Genomic DNA, 23,382 nt, shown 5'->3' with positions numbered 1-23,382 from the left:
ATAACAACTGTGATATCTTTTTGACAACCTTTCATTCTACCAGAAACTCGCCGCACGTAAAGATGTATGGGCAAAAAAAGTGGCAAAACTCCCGAAGTCACTACGGTTAGGTGACGCTGGTGTAAGCCCCGAGACGCCATTGACCACCTCGGCAAAAAAAGGGTCAGGATATGGATATGCCTTCGTTGATAAGACCGTTGTACTATGTCAAGGTATGCTCTTCTCCACACATTCAAATTCATTCGTAGTACAGCTGCTAATACGAGTTTCAGTGCTAGCGATCTATTGCAAGGGCGGAGGTAAAAACGGCAAACATGAGTTCAGAACCGAGTCTTCTAATATCTCGGCGGTTTCGTACCTTGTGGTCCAACTCTACGATGAGTGGATTGGCACACGAGGCCTTTTCCGAGCTATACACAATTCACTTGAATTTCTTCGTCTCCGAGCGAAGGAATTTGCACTCCTCCCTTCCTCGTTCTTTCTCTGCATACTTGATACTCCTGCGCAGGTCCATCACGGTGGAATCAAAGTCTCTGAGAACGATTGGTCAACATTTTGCAAGCTTCGCGATGGGAAGGAAAATATCATTACCACGTTGTCACCACCAAAAAGGGGTTCAAAGGGTCGACAAGCGGCCGCAACAGTTGTATCGGACAAGTCAGAGGAGGAATAAGGTTAGAGTTTGAAGGAAAATGGGTTTTTTTTCATATTTACATTATAAACAAAAAAAAATACTATATAGGTAGATGCCTAAGTACTGGTCCGGATAAAAACAAGCCCTAGACGATGCCTGAGGTGGGGTCCGGATAACGATTTCCTTTTTGGGATCCGGATAAAATCGGGGTATCCGGCCTCAGGCATTTTGGGGTATTAACAGGGGTCCTATCGTGTACAGCTTTTCCGCCGAGGAGGTAAGCAAGAATTAGCCGACGACCTTGGTTTCCGAAAAATCAGGGGCACAAATGCAAGACAAATGTGCGCTTGATAGATGATGAGTAAAACGCTGAAATCGAATGTACTTAGGCCACGGTACGGACTTGCTTATAAAAACCCACCTTTCGCTACTCCATTTCTCTAACTCAACTCCTCCTCTACCTGCACCCGCCTCCTCTGTCAACACAATGTCGATCCCCGTGCAGGAATCCCAACAACACCAACAACACCAAGAGCCCAATTACGTGGACTCCGACGCCAGGTCCTCTATATTTAACTTTGACGACGATGAGGATGAACGTGATCGCGCCGAGCCTTCATCTCCTTCCTCCTTTGATAAATCCTCCATCGCTCATCTGGTCTCCTCCTACGGTTCTTCTTCTTCCACCGCCTGGCTCGAGTTCTCTCGCTACAAAATATGGCAAGCGCCTGCCTCTTTCCTCGCCGAGAACCCCACTTCTACCTTCCTCCCCATCCAAGGCTACATGCAACACAAACACTACATCTTTGCATGGGGTAACCCTCTCGTCTCTGATCCTTCTCTTCTCGGTCCCACCGCCAAGGCCTTTGTGTCCTGGGCAGTTGATGAGCAAAAAGTGAAACCGGTGTGGTGTTGTACCGATCTCGCTCTCGAGACCGTTTTGGCCAACAACGACAAAGAGCGTGGTCTCGGTTGGTCTACGGTCGAGTGTATCCATGAGGAAGTTCTCGATCCGGATCATATCCTGGACTTGACGAATGCGAGGGGGAAGGAGGGTGTCGGTGCAGTCAAGGATTTGAAAAAGAATCTCCGAAGGGCAGAGAGAGCTGGTGTTTCCGTTGAGGAAACAACCGAAAACTGGTCGCAGCATGACAGACAGGAAGTGGAAGATGGCCTATTTGAGTGGCGAAGGAGTAAGGGTCTGAAAGGTCTGCAGCTGGCATCTGTAAGTTGTTCTCTTTTCTATGGGTTTTGGATTAGAGGACTTACCATGTACCTTGCAGACCACTGGACTTCCATGGATAGACGAACAACACCGTCGATATTTGGTCGCTCGCCACGAGGGCCACATCGTCGGGATTCTGATCCTCACTCCAATTCACGGGCCATACCAGCCCCCTGCCTCCGAGGTATCATCCACACCTGCCCCGGCCCCAGCTCCAACCGCATCGCCACTCAAACAGAAACGCAAATTCTTCGCACTGGGGCACCACAAGTCCTCTCCGGAGACATCTCCCGAACGAGGATCTTCTCCATCCGCCTCTTCGTCAGATTCTGAATCTCCTTTTCAATCCCCCATATTCTCTTCCCATAGTCTCTCCTCATCTTCCTCCTCCCTCGACACTGACTTCTCTCTTCACATGTCGTCGAAGTCCGCTCCCACCTCGCCCTACTACCTCATCAAAAATGCCATCTCTTTCCCTTCCGCACCCCGAGGCACGTCTGAGCTCCTTATCCATAGCTCGCTTAAGCTCCTCCAAAAAGCATCGCCTTCACGACCTCCCAAGGTCACTTTTGGTATAACAGCATCTGACACGCTTCACCCGAAAGCTAACCTATCGGGATGGAAAATTGTGGGGTTGTCGAAGGTGTACTCGAAGGTTGCTGGAACGGCCGGGTTACTGAGACGAGGTGATTTCAGAGCCAAGTTTGATTCTGGAAGGGTGCCGATGTATGTTTGTTATCCTACCACGGAAGGTGGATTTGGGATTGAGGGTGTCAAGGCGTTGTTGAAGGTGTTGAAAAAGTGATTATTTCCCCGCCCGAGTTATGACCATTCGTTGCGAGTCTATACCATATATCATTATTTTGATGTTTCTTTTTTGTGTATGATATATAATCGATATCTTACCTGATTGTATGAACGCCTCCTAGGGAGCTCATAAGTACCGTCGCCATATGCTATCTGCAACCATCTTGCAATGGCCACTCTTCTGTCCTCCAAGTTCTCTACCCTTTCTCTGAGTCGTTATGTTCGCAGTCGGCACGAGATAGGAGAAAGTGTCTTAGGGTATAATGTTTGAATTGAAATAGAGGGAAATTCAATCAAGGGAGTTGGCCAGGTTGGAAAGCGAGTGCACACGGTCACGTTATTTTTTTGGAATACTTACACCTTGTGGGAATTTATTTAGAATTGACCCGTTCTCAATCTCCATTCCGTTTGAAAAGTGCTTTCGATAGCTGGACTATCCATACTTCACGATGAGGATCGCTACTATTCTTGGCTTGACAACAGCGCTGTGCGCATCGGCTGGAACGACATACAACGTCGTACAAGAGTACGCAGGACCGACGTTCTTTGACGGTTGGGATTTCTACGGGAATTGTGAGTGGTTCAGATCTACTACTATGACTTCCGCTTAAACTTCTCTTTTCTAGTCGATAACCTCACCAACGGTGATGCGATGTGCGTGCACCGACCACTTCTTACCAGAACCTTTATAGCTGAAAAAGACCACCACCAGATTCGTATCCTCATCAGAAGCCACCTCCCAACGTCTAGCCTACGTGGACCCTTCCACCAACCACGCTATCATCAAAGTCGACAATACATCACGAGTAGCCTTCAACGAAAAACGAAACACGGTCCGTATCACCAGCCAAGACCGTTTCGCCATCGGCAGCGTGTGGGTAGCTGACATGCTCCACGTACCCTACGGTTGCTCCGTATGGCCCGCCTTCTGGTCTCAAGCTCCAGCATGGCCAGAAGGAGGCGAGATCGACACGTTCGAAGGCGTCAACCAGGTCACTCGAAATCAGATGGCGTTACATACAAACCCTGGGTGTTCTTTACGCCAGGATCCAACTTCGTTGACGCAGACATCCTCGATTATTAACTCGACTAATTGCGATTCTGCAGCTAACGAGAATTCGGGATGTGTGGTTACCGATCCGAGTTTACAGAGTTATGGGGAGGTGTTTGCGAAAGGGGGAGGTGGAGTTTTCGTTACTGAATTTGCGGAAGAAGGGATTTCGTGAGTTGCTTTGACTCCTTTTCTCGTAGTTCCTAATCACGAATTTCTCTCTCGCCCTAGCGTATGGTTCTTCCCGAGAGACCTTGTCCCCCAGTCACTCTCCTCGAACACTACATCCCTCGATACCTCCAAACTCGGAAAGCCCACAGCGAACTGGCCTAGTGGTCCTGGCGGGTGTGATATCAACACCTTTTTCCAACCTCAGAACTTGATTTTTGATATCACGTTATGCGGAGGTACGCGTCCACCTTCTTCCACCTTTTTTTTTCACCAAGACTAATGCCGATATAGACTTTGCAGGCGCACCGAACGTCTTCTCCCAAACCTGTTCCGGAAAATGCTACAACGACTATGTCATTGGCGATCCCTCCACCTACGACAATGCCTACTTTGACGTTGCGAGTGTTAGAGTCTATGGGGAGGTTGGTAAACAAGTCGTACTGCAAAAGGGTCAGAGTGGAAATTCTGGGATTGGGATTCGAGTTAGTGGGCTTGGGGTACTGGTGTCGTCCTTGGTGATTGGAGGGATGATGGTAATGATTTAGATTTCAATGCTGGACATGAACTCTTGAACTCTTGAATGTAACCTCAACTTTTGGACATTCTATCCTACAAGTTATAAACCACTCTGAACGCAGTTGGGAGGGGGGGGGGGGAAGAAAAAAACAGAAAGTCACCAAGAGCAAACGCTGAGGGTTACACCATCATTCTGGAAGTTATTCGGGTTCCAAGACAGAAGGGACTGAAGTACTGAAGCTCTACAGTTATAACAGTGGAAACACTTTTACGATTCCGAAAGGAAATACTGAACACGGTAGGGAGCGACGGTTGTTTTGATGTTCCAACCCACTTGTAGATGGCCTCCCCCTAGCCTTAGTTTGCAAATTCCCTTGAGCAAATTATCCACAAGACCATTATCATATCTCGTATTTGGGTATCTCTTATGGTAAAGCACGAATGACTGAGAATTCCGGTTCAAACAATTAATGCTTTGGCCCCTTTGGGCAGCCCCCCGCTACTCGTACTCGGTACTGGGGCCAAGGTACCTGAAAGCGATTGAAAAAGCGATGGACTGGTTGCGTCTCTTGGTCTTGACCGTTGAAATCACTTGTCAGTCCTAGTACTCCGGAGGGGGCCGAAGACTCAGAGAGCTCGACAGTAGTGCCTCACTCAGATATTTCGCCGATGATCCATCCGCCGCAAGACCCTCCAGCCGTTCCATCTCCCACTCGAACTTCTTCACAACCTTTAAAGCACCCGAAAGATGAAGAACCTTGGCACATATATGATGGAGCTGTAGGTAGCGGCGATCCGGCATCGCAGTCTTGCCATTGCTGTGGTCAGTAAACGTGACCCGTTGAGGAACACGATATTGACGGTGTTTGTTTTTTTCCGAGTACGTGTGGAGATTATATGTGTGCTGATCATAGAGGAGCTTGAGGAGGCTGATAGCGACACTCAAACAAACGGAGAACCTCTCACCGGAGTATCCTGGACAGGCTCAAGCGAAATATAGAGATTATCGAGGAAATAGTGAGTTCCTATATCGAGCGTCAACACGTTCTCAGCACGGTAGATATTTGATCCATTGAGCTCTTTACAAATAGAAATCTCCGCGTATCGTTCAACGAGGGCTGCCACAGTTAATGCCCACTCGGGCTATAGGGAAACGAGTGAATGCCGAATAGAGGGGATTAAAAAACGAATGTGCCTTTAATGTATGACCTTCCCCAAGTATGTTTCCATTGTTTGATTCCCCGAAGATATGTGCAGCCTGTGTGAAGACCCACGCTGTCCCAGGCGTGGGCTGGATAAATTCCTTTTCAACAGAATCCAAGTCAAAAGATCCCGTAACGACACAGCAGAAGCCATCCCGTTGAAGAGCCTGGGTGAAAGGAGTTAGAAACACGGCATTCTTTACATCTATAGGTGTTCGAAAACTCGTACGAGAAGCTTAGCGTTTGCAAACTTGTGAGGCTCAGCTAATGCGGCTGCAATGTCCTGAGCCAAAGTCGTAAGAGATTTTCTTTGGGGGTAGTACGATATCGGTATCGTTGGTGGTGTCGGTGTAGGACCTTTTGGACTGCGAACTGATGAATGGATTAGAGTTTCAGTGGAGGGATATGTACCGTATGACACATACACAATCGAATCATTCCTCCAACGTAAAGTTGGGTCAGCGATGCAAGATCGGGTAAATCTTCACTACAAAGATTGATATCTCGCGCCATGTTGTCTTTTCCTGTACGGGTGGGTGCCTCGAGGAGGGCATAGCCTAGACATCTGCCGACGACTTGAGGGGACCATTTTTCAAGATGCGGTCGAGTCATTGTGGAATGTTCGGGTACAGGGTCCCAGTCTTGAAGACCTTCCACAGTGATGCATAATGAGTAGGCTTTGTGGATTTCTGCTTGAAGGGTAGCATTAAAATGGTTGGGTGGGAGCGGTTGTGGTCATTGTAGGAGGTGAATAGTCACTCGGCACAAGACTGGGCATCACGTTCCGGAATGGGTGCAATACTATCTGTATATCTGTAGAACACGCCGTGAGTTCAGGTATAACCTCAGACGTGATGGTAACGGCTGAGGGTGTCAAACACAAACCTGGTACTTATAAGCAAATGAAATATGAAACAAGGAGCGATCGATCGAAGATTGGATACACATGGTCGGCGCCAAATCGTCACCATCTATACAGTCAAACAAAGGTACGCATTGTGATTCACTTTATAGAGTTACCATAGCGGGCTCAAAGCAAGCTAAATATTACTGTAGGTGAGCTTTGAAGAATTCCGCTGAAAACGCTCAAATCAGCCTCCCGAACGAATAAAAGAGAAAACCTGAACTCACCAAGAGCAAATGCCGAACGTTTGTAAGACCTCTCCAGTGTCGTATCATCGACATATTGAATCCCGAACCTGATAAAGATTTGCGAGTTAACTTAGGCAGAAGATCAACTTTCACTTTCGCTTACCTCGTGCTCAATCCTGAACCCCACTCTATATTATCGACCATAGCTATCGAGGAATGGGAATCACCGGATAACCCGTAGCATATGAGGACTCACACCAAGCAAATGCCCCAGCAATCGGGAGTTTATCTTCATGAATCGCGAGAAGAATCTCTCCGAGGTATGTCATAAAGTAGTCTATTATCGAGAAGTATTAGCCGTCCGAGAAATGGAGAAAAAACAAAGAAAAAAAAAACCACTCAACTCGTTCTTGCCACATCCTCTTTGATTTGGAACAGCTCTTGCGGTTGTCTAGTCCCTTCAAACGGCTCAACAAAGCCAAACTCGGAGATGTACTAGTAGACGAGACGACAGGGGGTACCCTCCGAGTCAGTTATCTAATCCAGAAAGCAAAGAAAACAACAACAGACAACCTACCATCTTCTTCGTCGGCCACCGCTTTTGCATCTCCCTCAACGCCCCCCTCAACAACCCCGGCGTAGCCTGAAGCCACGGAGCAGCAGGATCGGCACTAACCCCAACACTCCATCCACCCGTATCAAAACTCATAATTTCATTACACGTCGGCCACAACGGATGACTCTCGTCTGCAACACACCCCCGAATCCCCCCCGCATCCCTCGGTGCAGATATTAGTTGAACACGGTACGAATCAATAGCGAAGAAATCCGCTGAACCCAGTATGTCCCGTTTTTCTGATTCGTTTAGCCGGGGGAGGTAGGAAGGGGGTAAGGTGTCTGTGAGGATTTTGGGCCAGTCGCCCGTTTTGTAGATAGGGTCGGAGAAGACGCCGATTTGGAAGGCAGTGTGGCGTTCGGATGCTTCTGCGTCTTCGGTGGAGTTGATGCGCCAAGGGGGGCCGCTGAAGGGTAGGGGGGTTGACTCTTGAGAGAAACAATTTAAAAAAAAGAGAAGGCACGCACATGAAATCGTCGTTCTTGAATGCGATTTCGCCTTGTATTCCCATTTCTCTGAAAGCTAGAGGGAAGAAGCATGAGGGATTCGGAACTGAAACTGTTGCTAACGTGGGCGACACACCCTTAACGGCTCTAGCGTGAGCTCGTACTACCACGGGAGGGTAAGCAAGTTGCCGAGCCTGGGAACTGGCGATATCACGTACTCAGGTTGTATGAACACTGGTATGGTGCGGTCGATACATTTACGCCCGGTGCCAAAGTGACGTCTGAATAACAATAACGATGAGTGCCAACGGAGGGAAAAACCAGATCGTGAAACGCACCAAACGGGTAACTGGCAATTTGACCACAATAGACACGAGGCTCGTTGAATGTATACCTGTTGTTGTTATGAAGAAAGTTCCACAGAAACGACGGTTACGAAACAAACCAGGTCTTAACGCGTCCATTGTAGGCCTTGAAGACTGTTTTGGCATAACTGTATCCTCCAGACTCAGATTCTGGCTTGATTCAGAAGTAATAGAACTTTAGAGGCGTACTGGACGAAGTCGTTGACAATTTCTCCGGAGGTGAAACCACCATAGAAAGATTGCAGGGGGAGGGGAGTATCCCAATGGACTGTTGAAAGAAAATTATCATAAACAAACGCAACGTGATGGAGGGAAACCTACATAGGGTTACCACTGGTTCAACACCTTGTTCAATAGAATAATCGATGACTGAGATGCGGTTCATGTCAATCGAAGAAAAACGAAGGCTAGGTCAACTCACGGTCTGAGTAATGATCCAACCCTGCTTGATTCACCGGAGAATCTGCTGTCCCAAACGGAAAGATTCTAGACCAGGAGATTCTGTACGGAACTACTAAATCAGAGCACATGAACAAGAGAGGTAGACTCACGAGAAAGAGTGTGCATTCACGCCTAAAGGCGTAACCCTTGCGGTATCTTCTTTGTAGAGAAAGTACTGCAGATCCGTGATATCACCTATAAACAAGAAAGGTTAACCCATTTATCTGCCAAACGACTCAGGGATCTAGAAATACACACCAGTCGTATTATCAATGACCGCGTTCGGTTGACGAGTTGCCCAATCCCACATCGTCGGGCCTTTACCCTCATCTTTCACAGCACCTTCAACCTGGAACGCAGCTGTGTCCAAGCCAAACAAGAATCCTTTAGGGAACTTGAGGTCTGGGAGGATATCTTTTGGTGCTGGGGAGAAGAACGAGGGATAAAGCTGGGGCGGTGGTGTGGGGAGCGCGATGGGGGTCTTTGGGACAGGTGTGGTTGTGAAAGGTGGGGCTTCGACTTCACCCACCTGTTGGATAGATTGATTAGTGAGTACAGTTGAAGAGATTTGATCGTTTCAACGCCCTTACTATTGCCCAAAATCTATCCAGATTCTCGGGAGAGTACTCCCGGGGTATTGACCCTACAGGAGGAAAAGACGCACCCTGTGATTGATTTATGACCGTGGTTGTGGCTTGACTGGTTGTAGCCGAAGCACTGGAGGTCAGAGTACCTGTGGAGGTAGGATTTATGACCGTGGTTGTGGCTTGACTGGTTGTAGCCGAAGCACTGGAGGTCAGAGTACCTGTGGAGGTAGGTCTGGACGAAACCAGAGAAGTGGATTGGGATACAGAAGAGGATGAAATTGGAGAGACTACGGCGGTGCTTTCTTGAGCATACCCATTCAAGGTACAGAAGAGTAACACTGCAAAGCTGCATATGATCCGAGAGCGCGTCCTCATGATGGCAAAGGGAAGGAGACCAGGGATATCTGAAACCCTCGTTTCTGACTATTTGTAACCCCCGACATGAACCCCTCGTGCCACTCAACTTCGTCAAATGACCGTCTTTCAAAGGCTGGAAATTCACATCCTGGGATATTTGTTCTGGAAATCGAACGTGTATTCAATTTGAACGGCGGCGTGACCGTAGCCTTCAAGACATATGTAGTTCGTTTCATGCGGTTTTCTAGGTCCAAGAGAGGAAAGAAGTGATGGCCACTGCCTGTATGATATGAGTTTAAATGGACATCAGTATTTTAAGAACTACGTACCTCCAGAACCCCGATAATTGGCCGCCGACAAAATTTGAAGTTTGACGTAGTGGTCCGATACGCCGTCATTCGGGGAGCTATCTGGTTCAAAGACAGAGGAAGCTAAAGCTTCACAGTTACAAGGACCAAATAACAAACAGGAGAGTTTTACGATTCCGGAGGAAATCCTGAACGCGGTGACTTGCAGCAGTTCAACGTAGGCGATCGAGCGGCTCTTTTTCCCGCGTGACGAATTTTGTGACCAAATCTGATGCTTTGCAGATGGCCTTGTTAAAGTAAACTCAGTGCGTATCGAACGACAACTAAATTTGTATACAGTACCTGTTAAAGTAAACTAATGAACGTAAGAATGTAAGTGAGAATATAAGTAAGCGTAACTATACTAGACTCACCTCAGTGCGTATCGAACGACAACTGAGGGGAGATCCATACGATATGTAAATATATTATGTGAAAGTCCATGATGAAATAACAGCCAGTAAATAGAAACCGGAGACAAATAATAATAGGAGAGAGAAACTAAAAAGGGGTCGACATGTGAAGTACTTTCCTTAACAGGCCTCCCATAACCTTAGCTATAAGTTCCCTTGAGTAACATACTTTGTATTAGGATACTCTTATGGTAAACAGAAATGACTGATGTTCCCGTTCAAAACTTAGTAGTTTACGTTTGGCAGCCCGCTAAGTACCACCACTTCACTCAGTGCACCGCCATAGTCCGGGGGAGAGCTACAGATAGTGCCTCACTCAGGTATTTTGCCGATGATCCATCCACCGCAAGAACATCCAGCTGTTCAATTTCCCTCTCGAATGTCTCCACAACCTGTGCAGCACCCGACAAGCGAAGAACCTTGGCACAGATGTGATGGAGCTGTAGATAGCGAGGATCTGGCATTTTGGTCTTGCCCTCGCTGTGATCGACGAAAGTGGCCCGTTGGGGAACACGATATGAATGGTGTTTGTTTTCCGGGTACGTGTGGAGATTATATGTATGCTGATCACAGAAACTCGAGGAGGCTGATAGTGGCATTCAAACAAACCGAAAACCTCTCACCAGAGTATCCTGGACAGGCTCAAGTGAAATCTCGAGAGCATCGAAGTACGGATGAACTCCCTGATCGATCGTGAATATGTTGGTAGCACGGTAGATATTTGATCCATTGAGCTCTTTAAGAATAGAAATCTCCGCGTATCGTTCAACGAGGGCTGCCGCAGTTGATGCCCACTCGAGCTATAGGGAAATCAGTGAATGCCGAATAGAGGGGATGAAAACAGACGTACCTTTACTGTATGACCTTCCCCGAGTATGGCTTCATTATTTGATTCCCCAAAGATATGTGCAACCTGCGTGTAGACCTCCGCTTTCTCAGGCGTGGGCTGGACGTATCCCTTCATCGCGGAATCGTGATCAAAAGATCCCGTAATGGCACAACAGAAGCCATCCCGTTGGAGAGCCTGGGTCAAAGAGAATTAGGAACGCAGCATTTATAGTTATTCAAAAAGTCGTACAATAAGCTTAGCGTTTGCAGACCTGTGAGGTTCAACCAACGCGGCTGCAATGGCCTCAGTCAAAGTCGTAAGAGATTTTCGTGGGGAGTGGATTTTCATTGGTGTCGGTGTCCGGCCTTTTGGATTGCGAACTGGTGAATGGATCAGGCTTGCAGAGAAGGGATGTACAAGACGACGCACACAATCGAATCATTCCTCCGACGTAAAGTTGGGTCAGCGATGCGAGAGCGGCGTAATCATACTTTCCGGATTCTCTGATAATACAGGCATTGATATCTCGTGCCAGGTTTCTTCTTCCCGTAACGGTGGGTGCCTCGAGGAGGGCATAGCCCAGACATCTGCCGACGACTGGAGGGGCCCATTTTTCAAGAGGTTCCACCGATTAGGGCCGAGTGGTTATGATGTCTGCGTGTATAAGATGCTTTCTACGGTGAGACACATTGAGTAGGCGCTGTGGATTTCTGCTTCATCGAAACGGTTGGGTGGTCCATTGCAGGTGGAGGGAGGTGGTGGAACGTCTGCACGACTTTATTTGGACCAATGTGGAACACTGCTACAGTAGGCACACTGTGAATTGAAGCAGACTAGGTAGTTCCAGATGAGCCACGTCGCGTCCCTCAGGCCTCAACGTTCAACACCTACAGCATCCCTCTGACTTTGATTACCCACCGGCCACACAGTTTTAACCCGGTTTGCATTCGTCATGAGCTTCAATTGGGAAGAAGAACCAAGGTCATCTGTCATCCTCAAGCAGCTAATAAAGCCGTGTGCTTATTTTCGAAGCTAACCGGGTTGAATTATTGGCCGAGTCGCCCAGAAGCATAAATATATACAGCAGTTCACGGTTCACGACGACGCCAGAAGATCCTTGTCCGTTTCTCCCATGACCACTCCCATGTCGACTCGGGACGTTTACATCGACAAAACCCCTCTAGAGCTTGATATACTGGTCATCGGTGCAGGGTTTGGTGGCCTCTATCAGCTACACAACTATCGAAAGCTGGGATACAAAGTTCATCTTCTCGAGTCTGGTAGTGACATTGGAGGGATATGGTATTGGAACTGCTATCCGGGTGCACGAGTCGACAGTCCTGTGCCCGTTTACGAGTATTCCATGGAGGACTTATGGAAGGAGTGGAACTGGACGGAACAATTTCCTGGATGGGAAGAGCTCCGAGCGTACTTTCGATTCGTGGATGAGAAGCTAGGGTTGAAGAAGGATATCACTTTCAACGCTCGGGTTGTTCGTGCGGAATGGAGCGAAGGAGATCATTGGACTGTCAGCACGGCAAACGAACTCGTTATACACTCGAGATTCCTCGTCTTAGCCCTTGGGTTCGCCGCCAAAAGGTATACACCACCTTTCCCAAACCTCGATTCATACCAAGGAATCTGCCACCACACATCTGCATGGCCAGAGACGTTTACACCTGCTCATTTCGCTGAGAAAAGAACAGCTGTGATCGGCACGGGTGCAAGTGGTGTTCAGATCATTCAAGAAGTTGGCCCTATTCTGGGGGAGGAAGGTCATCTCACGGTATTCCAACGAACACCTAACTACTGTCTTCCCATGAGACAGAAGAAGTTTACTGTGGACGCACAGAATGAGGCGAAAAAAATATACCCAACCATCTATAAGAGACGATATCAGACGTACGGTGCGTTGTTCTTTTTGCCTGACACCGTCTCTTTCTTCTAACGCACCTCCCAGGTGGCTTCATTTATGGCGCATATCATAAAGGCTGGTCCTCCGCGACACCAGAAGAGCGAATTCTACGCCTCGAAGAGCTCTGGGCAAAAGGAAGTCTCGAAATCATCACCTCCAACTACGTCGATCTCCGGCGTAACCAAGAAGCCAACGACGCTGTGTATGCCTTTTGGCGGGACAAAGTACGCTCTAGAATCCGAGATACAAGATTGCAGGAAAAACTGGCACCGACGGTTCCTCCTCATCCATTTGGAGCAAAACGTGCTGCACTGGAGGAAACTTATTACGAGGTCTATAACCAGCCCAACGTTTCGTTGATCGATGTGAACGAGAATCCTATTGCGAGATTCACCCCCCAAGGGATCGTCACCCAGGATGGTAACGAACACAAATTTGATATCGTGGTTCTCGCCACCGGGTTCGATAGTGTTACGGGTGGGATAACCCAAATCGATATTCGTGGTACCGACGGGAGGAGTATCAAAGAGAAGTGGAAAAACGGTATCTTCACGAATCTGGGAATGACAGCTGCAGGTTTCCCGAACATGTTCTTTGTGTATGGACCACAAGGACCGACAGCATTTTGTAATGGGCCGAGTTGCTCTGTGAGTACATCTTTGGAGTTTTTTGAGCACACCGTCATGTTAACCCTTCTCTGTTTCTCACAGGAAATGCAAGGAGACTGGATAATCCGATGTATCCAATACATGAAGACCCATGACTTGACGCGTATCGAGGCCACTCATGAAGCGGAAATTGAATACAAAGAATATGTTCTGGAGGCGTACGAAGCTATGAGACTCATGAAAGAAGCAAAGTCATGGTGGAATGGAGGGAATATCCCAGGCAAGGTCGTTGAACCATTGAGCTTTGCTGGCGGTTTGCCCTCGTATCTCAAGAGGTGTTGGGAGAAGGAACAACGTGGATACGAAGGATTTATATTGTCTTCCGAAACAAGTCGTGCCAGACTTTGAACAATTCCGTATACTATACCTCGGATTCTATCACGAGTCTGCAACCAATTTTCCTATCAAGGTTCGCTCCTAAGACTCATATGGACTCTTATTATCTCGCTGCTGGGGAAGGAAATTTCATGTTCGCTATGCTACATACTAGGTAAAGGTGCCGTACATGAAGAAGTAATGAAGATTAGAAAAGTTAGCAAGCTCCTGATCTCCATCAATGCAATCGTCAAATCAAAGCCTAGTGGGAAAAAACATATTAGTGAAGAAACTCAGGAAGTTAAGAGCGAACGACCTTGCTCGAAGTTTGAGTAGACCAACAAGGGGAAAGAAAGATAGCGAGGCAACGTCAGCACTCCATCAGGAACTTGAGAACGCGGTCTTCAAACCCCTAGGCGAGAACTACGAACCACTACATCAGCCTCATGATCACACCATAGAGATAGAGATAGCAAACTCCCCTTTCTCCACTCGTAACTCTCCGATAGTACTTATGCGTGACGTAGAAACATGACCTTAGTGGCACGGCGAGTTTGTGGTCAACTTGAAGACCGATTTGAAAAGAGTGGAAGAAGACGCCTGGTCCTTGGCCCTGACCAAGGCAGATCGAGATTACTTCCGCATTTGTGAGTTACCCGTGTGGAACGTTTTGATATGTGATGGCTGAAGGAAGAAGGGAGAGGGGGAAAGAACATCCAAATACGGATAACATATGAAGCCGGCCGCGAATCAAAACCACTCATCTGCTTGTATTCCAACAACTCTACGGTTGGGGACAGTCAAAGACGACAATATTCATTAGAAGGTAAATAACCAATAACAGAGCTTAGTTAATTACAGAATCAGACTCAGATTATCGAGAAGAGCTTAAATTTATTTTTTCCCGATTTTTTATCGAGGATTTCGGGCCGGCCAAAAATTTTGGGTCCGAAAATGAGAGTACGGGTACCCTCTGACGGGATGCCTGGACCAAAATTTCAATTCATGATGGTGTCGAGTGCCATCATGGCCCTTTGCGACACCGAACGATGTGAGCGCTGCTTCCTCAAGGCCTCACACACACGGCCCATTCCACTGCTCTTCCCGTCAAGCTGAGCCGATACGCACTCATGAACCGCCAAGAACGGTTAATAAAGCGGCAAATGACTTCCACCGGGCATGCATCAAGGCTTGATAACGGCAGCTTTGCACTGGCAAAAGATTTCTTCTCCACTTCCCGGTAGTGATACTTTACCACTTTACCCATCCCCAATACTAAAAATTCTGTAGTCAGTATTGAATAAGCTTGGAGTAAAAATAGTCTACCATCTCAATGGGATTCAATTCACAATGAAACTTGGGTAAAAAAAATTGACTCGTGTCCACGGCTTTTAACCAATTCTTCCAGCATTGACACTTGATGTTTGAAGTCATCCCAGTGTGAACTCAGCAATTGTGCCATGCAACAGTCTATATTCTCGATGGGGCAAACTGGTTTACATTTTGTCCGCATCTTGCTCACATCAAACCCACCTTCCTCAAAGTAACCACAGGTTGGTTCTCTCGGTGGCAGCATCTGAGGCTGACCCGAAGTCTCAGCACGATCTACTGGGCATGACTTTGATGAAACACCTTGGTTCTTGAGACCAGAGGTGTTCTTCTTCTGTTTCTTCTTTGGTGGCATGGAGAACGGTGTTATGAAAAACGTGTCACTGCCAGCGGATGACCTTGAGTACCGTGTGACATAGTTGTGACGTCCATTTTTTTAGCACAACGGCTCGTCACAAAGTCGCCATTCATTGAGAAAAGACTCTACTTGTCGAGAGAAGCTCAATTAAATTTTTTCGGATTTTTTCTATATGTTTGAGGGACCGGCCAAAATTTTGGGGGTCGTCCCTACTCCCAACTCAACAACCGCTCGATAGATCGGGCTAAAAAATATTTACAAGCATGTCCCGTAGGACTGCTTTTGAACCATCTACATTACGAGCCCAAACTATACCTTTGACGGAAATTGTCGTCTTTGACTGTCCCCAACTATAGCTCCTCCATTCCGTCCCTCACCACAACTCTGCCGCGCTGCTAAAGTCCTGTTTCTACAAAACTTACCAACCACACTACAGGCACGGATTCCCTCCCTGAGATTGCGAATCTGTTCAAACCCACATAAAAAATAATGGAATCCGACCTACATTGGATTAGTGATCTCATTGGTTCAGTTCAAAACCGGTTTGAAACCGAAACATGAACCGAGTTGCCGAAACAGTTCGGCAAATGGTTTTGCTGAGAAACCGAATACAAAACGGTTTTGGCCCATCAAAACACGTTCTCGAACCGGCTGACCCACTGGGTCATAACAGCAACGTCACAGTGTGACAGTGCCCTGATTTGTGACACTCCACTGGTCATATGTAACATGTGACTGCCATATGACCAGGCAAATGTCACAAATCGTCACACATCAGGTGCCGTCACACTGTATGGAACAATGTGACTGCGCACAAATTGGTGACAATCAGTGACCCTTACTCTAATAATATGTGACAAAAAGACCAATAGGTTATTCCTAAGCAGGCTTTGAGTAATTTAATATTTTGTTATATAGCAAACTCATATAAATAGTCTATCTACAGATCCCACCCACCTCTGTGCCAAAAACCAAAAAAATAATCTATGAAACTGTGGTTTAAACATTCTCTGGCCCGAAACATGTCCCTGAACAGTTTGGCCAACCCATCGAAGCCCAAAATGGTATAACCCATGCCAAACTGAACTGAATGGCCTGATGGGAACACTACATTGGATTATGTGAAGGCAGAGAATGAGAGGTGTCGAAAGTGGTTTGTAGAGAGGAGAAAGGAAAGCGCTTGCAGATTACAAGCGTGATGGCGTAAACTCATGCAATGGAAGAAGATATTAATAACCGCTCAGGTATGATGGTTTCAACCTTGGATCCTCAACTGGCAAGATTGTTGTTGTGAAAACTTTGGTGGCGTCCTTAAGACAGTATGGGTGCTTGACAAGCTGTTTATTTAGGGAGCTCGCTGTTGGAGTTCATTGTTGTCCGTGGATTCAAAAGTGTTTGGACTCTACTTAAGAAAGAGTAATGAAAGATACTGCAATGAGCCACGGCAAATTATTGAGCTTGCAAAAAGCAATCAAAGCAAACTTGATTGCCTTGAGACTTGTCAACAAGCATGATGATGAGTCTGATGAGGACAGAACCACAGTGAGGATGCTGGCAACCCTCCAGTGTGATGGGCAAGCCAGATGAGATGGAGCTTGGAGATGAGAATAGTGAAGGTGAGGCATAGGATTGAACTGAAGTTGAAGGATGAGCTCGGGGTCCTGAGGATAAGAAACTTGCAATGGGGTATGGAGGGCATCATATGAAATAGAGGGCGAAGGGGTCATTGCCTGAGGCAGTGGCGATGGTGAAGGCGTGAACGAGCAAAGAATGCAGGCTAGGCAGACCGTGAGCATGCAGAAAAACGATGTCTCTGAGCTTGCTCTAGGGTAGTACTGGTAGTTCCAGCAGTTCCCTTGACAGGCCCAACGAGATGCAGCACACCACCGACCAAAATGAAGTGCAGCACACTGACCTCAGATCCAGCACATTGGCTCAGAAATCAATTTCCGAGTGTGCTATACCTTAGCTGAGTGTGCTGCAAATTGGGACCAGTGTGCTGTAATTTGTCGTAAATTTTCTGGGACGGAAATTGAAATATATTGAAAAAAAAATAATGTTAGTATGATAAACCCGGAGGACTCGGGGAATGGGGGATGGAAGTTAACACAACAACAACACCATGTGATGTTGTTGATTGTCATTCAACAAACAATTTTTTTTCGGCACCTTTTGTGCTTTGTCCCTCTTTTTTGTACTCTCCATCTAAAAAAGCCTAAGTAGAGAGTAGGTAGAGTAGTATTTACCATACATAATTAATACAGATAATATAATAACTATTTACTGTGGAAGGGAGGAGGGACTGAGGGGAGGAGGACATCTACAATGTTGATGATGGAAGTTGGGAGGAAAGGGCAAATGCTGTGCTGTTGAGTCCCCATGGCTGCCAATATTCCCAGTGGGCCTTGGGATGAACTAACCATGTGACTATTTTCCACACTCTAAACACGCACGGCATTTGCCCTTTCCTCCCGACTTCCATCATCAACATTGTAGATGTCCTCCTTCCCTCAGTCCCTCCTCCCTTCCACAGTAAATAGTTATTATATTATCTGTATTAATTATGTATGGTAAATACTACTCTACCTACTCTCTACTTAGGCTTTTTTAGATGGAGAGTACAAAAAAGGGGGACAAAGCACAAAAGGTGCCGAAAAAAAATTGTTTGTTGAATGACAATCAACTTCCATCCCCCATTCCCTGAGTCCCCTGGGTTTATCATACTAACATTAAATTATTTTTTTTTTTTTTTTTTTTTTTTTTTCTCAATATATTTCAATTTCCGTCCCTGAAAATTTACGACGAATTACAGCACACTGGTCCCAATTTGCAGCACACTCAGCTAAGGTATAGCACACTCGGAAATTGATTTCTGAGCCAATGTGCTGGATCTGAGGTCAGTGTGCAGTGTGCTGCACTTCGTTTTGGTCGGTGGTGTGCTGCATCTCATAGAGCCCCTTCCCTTGAGGGACCAAGCTGTGTAATCTATCTATCTATCTAAGACTCTAACATTGGAATGTATAAAGCATAAAGCAATATCATTGGCTATCTACATCCCTTATGTAACTCAGGAGTGACATCACAGGGAACACTGTGACTTTTGCCAGACCTGCTTTCAACCCAACCACCAAAAATCGGCCACTTCCCAGTCAGGCAAGAATTGATAATATACAAGTTTGTCAGGTATAACTTCAATCGCTTTTTTATGTATCATTCTCTAATCTACATTACCCATTATGGCAGACACCTCCCAATCACTCCATAACTTCTCGCCCACTGGCATACATTACCAGCCTGAATTAGCCTGTAAGGGCAAGTCTTCACAACAGGCAGACTACTCAGGGGGCAACCTTCAGATGTCTCGACACCTCATCATGAAGGCTTTTGGACATGACCTTCCCAAACTGCCCATCCAATATTTCCTCCAGAATGCAGTTCCACCTGTTCCCGAGCATTACAAACTGTGAATTTAAAAAAAAACGCAACAACAAGGAATCAAACAAGGTGCATGACAATTGAACATACTGAGATGATGGTCTGAATATGTTTACACTTTACGGAATGTTAGCCAAATTGTCAGAAATGCCACACATATGATGGCTGCAGACCTGAGATGCCGAAATGAGAATTTGGTACTTTTCACGTGGGTTTAGTTTTGTAACTAAACAGTTCGATTTTATCAAGGTCAGCCTTTGTCAATGTTCAATTTTCAACTTTTCAACTTACCTTTTCATCACTCCAAGCTAGAGCCCAAAGTTTTTCATCCAGTTCCTTCTGGTCACGTCATTTGCTACTGTTTCACAACTCAGATATGATCCTACAGTCATTCAACATCATGTTAATAATGCATGGGTTTATAATTATGAAGTGGCTGATGGGGAGAGGTCAACATGATATCGGACAGGTTGGTCACTGTCCACTCATAGAGTAGCACGTCCTTCTGGTTGTGGTGTGTGGGTTTGGGAGGTAGAGAAGCTTGATGGCAAGATGGGTCAAGCAGTTATGCACAGGGGTCAGGATAGTATGGAATGAAAAACACTCATTCTGAAAGATTGCTTCCTCTTAGAAGATAACGTGATGGAGAGCCAGGTACAGCAGAACATCATGCGTGTTGCAGCTCAAGCAAGGGGTGGAGGGATACAGTGCATGGAGGACATCAAAAAATACTTCTTGACTATCGAGCACGATGTACATCAGTAAAACAGCAACAGGTTTTTCAGAGCTTTTTTGTACTTTTTCATACTTTCTCTTTTTTGTACTTTTTGACACCTACTTTTCTCAGGTTGTATGTGGTTTTTGCTCCTTGCCTTCTTATATTACTTGGGTAAAAATCTTCATAAAAGTCACTAAGTCAATTCAAAGTCCGACTCTACTCTGCAAATCACATGGTCTTGTTGACATGTTGGTTTTCACCTCCTCCACTTCTTCCTTCCCCTTCCTCCATGACTTCGTAACAGGCTATTAGGAATCTGGACTCAAATGTGTGTGCATTTTGTTCTCTAATCATTTCCTTACATTACTATCACAGTTTTTTCTCTTCCTGCATGGCATTTGAGCTTTTACAGCAGCTTCAAGTCAAAATAGTCTCATAGCCCCCCGAGCAAGGTGCTATCAGAAGTCAATCAAAAATAGTGTGTGTTCAATATCAACTTACTTTAATAACTTTGCTCCTAACCTCATATACAATAGACAATACAATATATGCATACTTGGACAATGCTGCTCGAACTCCCTGCTTTTCCCAGCCCAACATTCAAACATTCAATGCTACAACCCTCTAGGATCAGGTTCCGAAAAAAATAGGTTACGTTGCTTATAACTTATATCAACGGTTTGTTGACATTATTTCCATAGGACATTTTTCAATCACAAGATAGCTACAACTCTGACTCTTAGTAGACATAAGTACTGATGTTTTTTGTGACAAGCTAGTTAGTCCTAATATAACTGATTTTGCGAAAATATTTTGTATGACTGAAAAGAAAAGGACAGGAAAGTACTCGAAAAGTACAAAAAAGTACACAAAAAGGGCCCAAGGCTGCAAGCACACCCTCACCACACTTTTTTGGGGGAACCGAACTTTTTCAGGGATACCCTACGTTCAGCGAAAAAGTTCTGTTCCTTGCCTCCTTATCCTCCTTATCCTCCTTGAAAAACCACGTAAGGAGGTCTGCTCTTTTACTGATGTAGTGGTGAAGATCTCCCACCTCGACAATACAATATTGAACAATCTTCAACAGCATGCTCCCCCAGAAAACACAAACTTTTATTTACTACAAAAGGACAACAACAAAACTGCAGCTCCAGCAAAAATTTTACATGGGGTAAACGACTGCATTACAGGTGCAGTTTATACTGGGGAGAAAAAGCCAGAAGACAATTATCCTCAGGGGGCTTGCCACAAACAATGGGCATTCCATTCTCGCAAGCATTGTCGAACAATCTTTAGTGATGTTGGGGAAATACTTGGGGGGTTACGCGACCAGAAACTCCTTGTTGGCTATGTGATTGATGCACTGAACGGTGTGTAAATTTTATTAATGGATGTATATTGAATGTTCTAACACTCTGCACCCAAACAGCTCTCAAGGTGTTTTATGATGGCGGATATGTTCATCAAGACATATCATCAGGAAATCTACTTGTCTGTCGGTTATCTGACTCCAGCTTAATCTGCAAAATTAGCAATCTGGAATATGCACAGAAGTGGCTTATCCCTTTGACTGAATGCCACTGCCAGATGGATGATTTCCAAACAGTAGGATCATATCTACCCCCTCTGTTCTCCTGGCTAATGCTACTCTATCCTCTACAGAGGACACCATCCTTCATGGCAGTTGAAGCACAGCTGCTCCTCTACTGGGATCAGTTACCTGGGAAACCGCCGTTTCTTCACAACTTCCTGCACGATATTGAAGGTCTTTGGTGGATCATGATGTCCAACCTCTATTCCACCACTCCTGCAGCAACAAAAGCCAACATTTCGCCTGAAGTTATTGTGAATCGACAAGAAAAGGCTAACAATCTCTTCCTGTCAACAGTCAAAGGCAATATGGAACGACATGCTTTCTTCACCTTCACTGTACGACATGAGGAGTATAAACAGTCCCTTCCCTTGGAATACCAAGAAGTTGCCGATGCAATGGCAATTGCTTGTGAAGTCTTGTGGGAACTTTACACGAAAGTGCGTCCAGAGGTCTTGGAGGACAAAGCCTTTGCAGGTGTGCACGATCAACTGATCCTGTGTTTTAAGAAAATAAGGGATTGTGGTGTGGAGGTGGTGGTTCTGTTGCATGATTTGCTGGAGGAGAAGAAGAAGGAGGCGGAGAAGGAGAAAAAGGAGGCAGAGACATCAGTAAAAGAGCGGACCTCCTTACGTGGTTTTTCAAGGAGGATAAGGAGGATAAGGAGGCAAGGAACAGAACTTTTTCGCTGAACGTAGGGTATCCCTGAAAAAGTTCGGTTCCCCCAAAAAAGTGTGGTAAGGAGGGTGTGCTTGCAGCCTTGGGCCCTTTTTTGTGTACTTTTTTGTACTTTTCGAGTACTTTCCTGTCCTTTTCTTTTCAGTCATACAAAATATTTTCGCAAAATCAGTTATATTAGGACTAACTAGCTTGTCACAAAAAACATCAGTACATCGGTACTTATGTCTACTAAGAATCAGAGTTGTAGCTATCTTGTGATTGAAAAATGCCTGTGGAAATAATGTCAAGCAACGGTTGATATAAGTTATAAGCAATGTAACCTGTTTTTTTTCAGAACCTGATCCTCGAGGGTTGTGGCGTTGAATGTCGAGCTGGGAAAAGCAGGGAGTTTGAGCAGTGTTGTCCAAGTATGCATATATTGTAATAATGATTGTCTATTGTATATGAGGTTAGGAGCAAAGTTATTAAAGCACGTTGATATTGAACATGCACTATTTTTGATTGACTTCTGATAGCACCTTGCTATGAGACTATTTTGACTTGAAGCTACTGTAAAAGCTCAAATGTCGTTAATAATGCTGTGTAACACCACTAAATATGGCTAGCAAACACACCTCAAGCACGAAGTGCACAAACCAAAACCACACCAAGAAGAGTATACACAAGTGTAAGAGGTGGAGGTCGGTATTCTTAAGGCTTTAGTTTGCACTAAGAGGCACTAAGAAAGAGAGAATATAGGGATATTCGGTTTTTAAGGTTCAATCAAGTTTCTATTCCTTCTTATCAAATGACAAGACAAAACACTAATTCAATATTTCAACAATAAGGATTCAACAAAGCTTTTCTCCAGACTTTGCGAAGTTCAAGTTCAAGTTCAAATTTCAGATCAAGTCCAAATGCAATTCCAATTCAATATAAGTCCAAATTGACTTCAAAATCCAAGTTCAATTCCAATAACAATCCAATCAAATCCAAATTGCAATAGGTCCAAATCAATCCAAACACAAAACACAGAACACCAAACTTCGACAAAGTGAGGGGCAAAGGTAAAATCCTTGAGCTAGCACTAGTAGGTGAACTGCGTCTCTGCTCATAGGCTGCTGGAGGGAAAATTCCTGCTACCCTCCCTCCTTATATACACTTTTTGAAATAAAAATAATAAAAGTCCAAGATATGTAGTAAACTTGAGAATAATAATAAAATCCCTTTCAGTCGAACAGAAACTCGCCTAATCAGGCATAATACAAGAGATTGTGCCAGAAACCATGAATAA

General features: G+C 45.6%; 8 protein-coding genes across 8 annotated transcripts; 4 read left to right on the top strand and 4 right to left on the bottom strand.

The window, feature by feature from the left end:
- Positions 1–1,121: 1,121 nt before the first annotated feature.
- On the top strand, positions 1,122–2,699 carry E1B28_012745 (uncharacterized protein; the record flags this gene model as incomplete). The annotated part of the gene is made up of 2 exons (XM_043157882.1): positions 1,122–1,859; positions 1,918–2,699. The coding sequence occupies 2 exons, from the start codon at positions 1,122–1,124 to the stop codon at positions 2,662–2,664; spliced, it is 1,485 nt and encodes a 494-aa protein (XP_043005250.1). The 3' UTR covers positions 2,665–2,699.
- Positions 2,700–3,051: 352 nt separating this feature from the next.
- Positions 3,052–4,523, top strand: E1B28_012744 (uncharacterized protein). The gene is made up of 5 exons (XM_043157881.1): positions 3,052–3,239; positions 3,293–3,320; positions 3,379–3,888; positions 3,949–4,124; positions 4,180–4,523. Exons 1-5 carry the CDS (start codon positions 3,116–3,118, stop codon positions 4,431–4,433), a joined length of 1,092 nt encoding a protein of 363 aa, XP_043005249.1. The 5' UTR covers positions 3,052–3,115; the 3' UTR covers positions 4,434–4,523.
- A 482-nt stretch (positions 4,524–5,005) lies between these two features.
- On the bottom strand, positions 5,006–6,218 carry E1B28_012743 (uncharacterized protein; the record flags this gene model as incomplete). Its single annotated transcript, XM_043157880.1, has 5 exons — positions 5,006–5,308; positions 5,371–5,547; positions 5,600–5,773; positions 5,836–5,978; positions 6,032–6,218. The coding sequence occupies 5 exons, from the start codon at positions 6,216–6,218 to the stop codon at positions 5,006–5,008; spliced, it is 984 nt and encodes a 327-aa protein (XP_043005248.1).
- Positions 6,219–6,595: 377 nt separating this feature from the next.
- On the bottom strand, positions 6,596–10,130 carry E1B28_012742 (uncharacterized protein). The gene is made up of 19 exons (XM_043157879.1): positions 9,978–10,130; positions 9,840–9,920; positions 9,157–9,790; positions 8,825–9,095; positions 8,677–8,761; positions 8,547–8,626; positions 8,447–8,494; positions 8,315–8,393; positions 8,206–8,253; positions 8,099–8,154; positions 7,979–8,041; positions 7,897–7,923; positions 7,782–7,836; positions 7,276–7,720; positions 7,103–7,193; positions 6,955–7,035; positions 6,862–6,904; positions 6,738–6,805; positions 6,596–6,682 (listed from the first exon to the last, which is right to left on the bottom strand). Exons 3-19 carry the CDS (start codon positions 9,526–9,528, stop codon positions 6,654–6,656), a joined length of 1,941 nt encoding a protein of 646 aa, XP_043005247.1. The 5' UTR covers positions 9,529–9,790; positions 9,840–9,920; positions 9,978–10,130; the 3' UTR covers positions 6,596–6,653.
- Positions 10,131–10,539: 409 nt separating this feature from the next.
- E1B28_012741 (uncharacterized protein) lies at positions 10,540–10,869 on the bottom strand (the record flags this gene model as incomplete). Its single annotated transcript, XM_043157878.1, has 1 exon — positions 10,540–10,869. The coding sequence occupies one exon, from the start codon at positions 10,867–10,869 to the stop codon at positions 10,540–10,542; it is 330 nt and encodes a 109-aa protein (XP_043005246.1).
- E1B28_012740 (uncharacterized protein) lies at positions 10,870–11,447 on the bottom strand (the record flags this gene model as incomplete). Its single annotated transcript, XM_043157877.1, has 3 exons — positions 10,870–11,070; positions 11,121–11,294; positions 11,349–11,447. 3 exons carry the CDS (start codon positions 11,445–11,447, stop codon positions 10,870–10,872), a joined length of 474 nt encoding a protein of 157 aa, XP_043005245.1.
- Positions 11,448–12,243: 796 nt separating this feature from the next.
- On the top strand, positions 12,244–14,030 carry E1B28_012739 (uncharacterized protein; the record flags this gene model as incomplete). Its single annotated transcript, XM_043157876.1, has 3 exons — positions 12,244–13,006; positions 13,060–13,661; positions 13,725–14,030. 3 exons carry the CDS (start codon positions 12,244–12,246, stop codon positions 14,028–14,030), a joined length of 1,671 nt encoding a protein of 556 aa, XP_043005244.1.
- Positions 14,031–21,478: 7,448 nt separating this feature from the next.
- E1B28_012738 (uncharacterized protein) lies at positions 21,479–22,120 on the top strand (the record flags this gene model as incomplete). Its single annotated transcript, XM_043157875.1, has 1 exon — positions 21,479–22,120. One exon carries the CDS (start codon positions 21,479–21,481, stop codon positions 22,118–22,120), a length of 642 nt encoding a protein of 213 aa, XP_043005243.1.
- Positions 22,121–23,382: the final 1,262 nt, after the last annotated feature.

This window comes from Marasmius oreades, chromosome 8 (genome assembly GCF_018924745.1).
Source record: "Marasmius oreades isolate 03SP1 chromosome 8, whole genome shotgun sequence".
In the NCBI taxonomy this organism is placed as follows: Eukaryota; Fungi; Basidiomycota; class Agaricomycetes; order Agaricales; family Marasmiaceae; genus Marasmius; species Marasmius oreades.
Note: the sequence above shows the minus strand (reverse complement) of the source record. Positions and strands in the feature narration are given on the sequence as shown.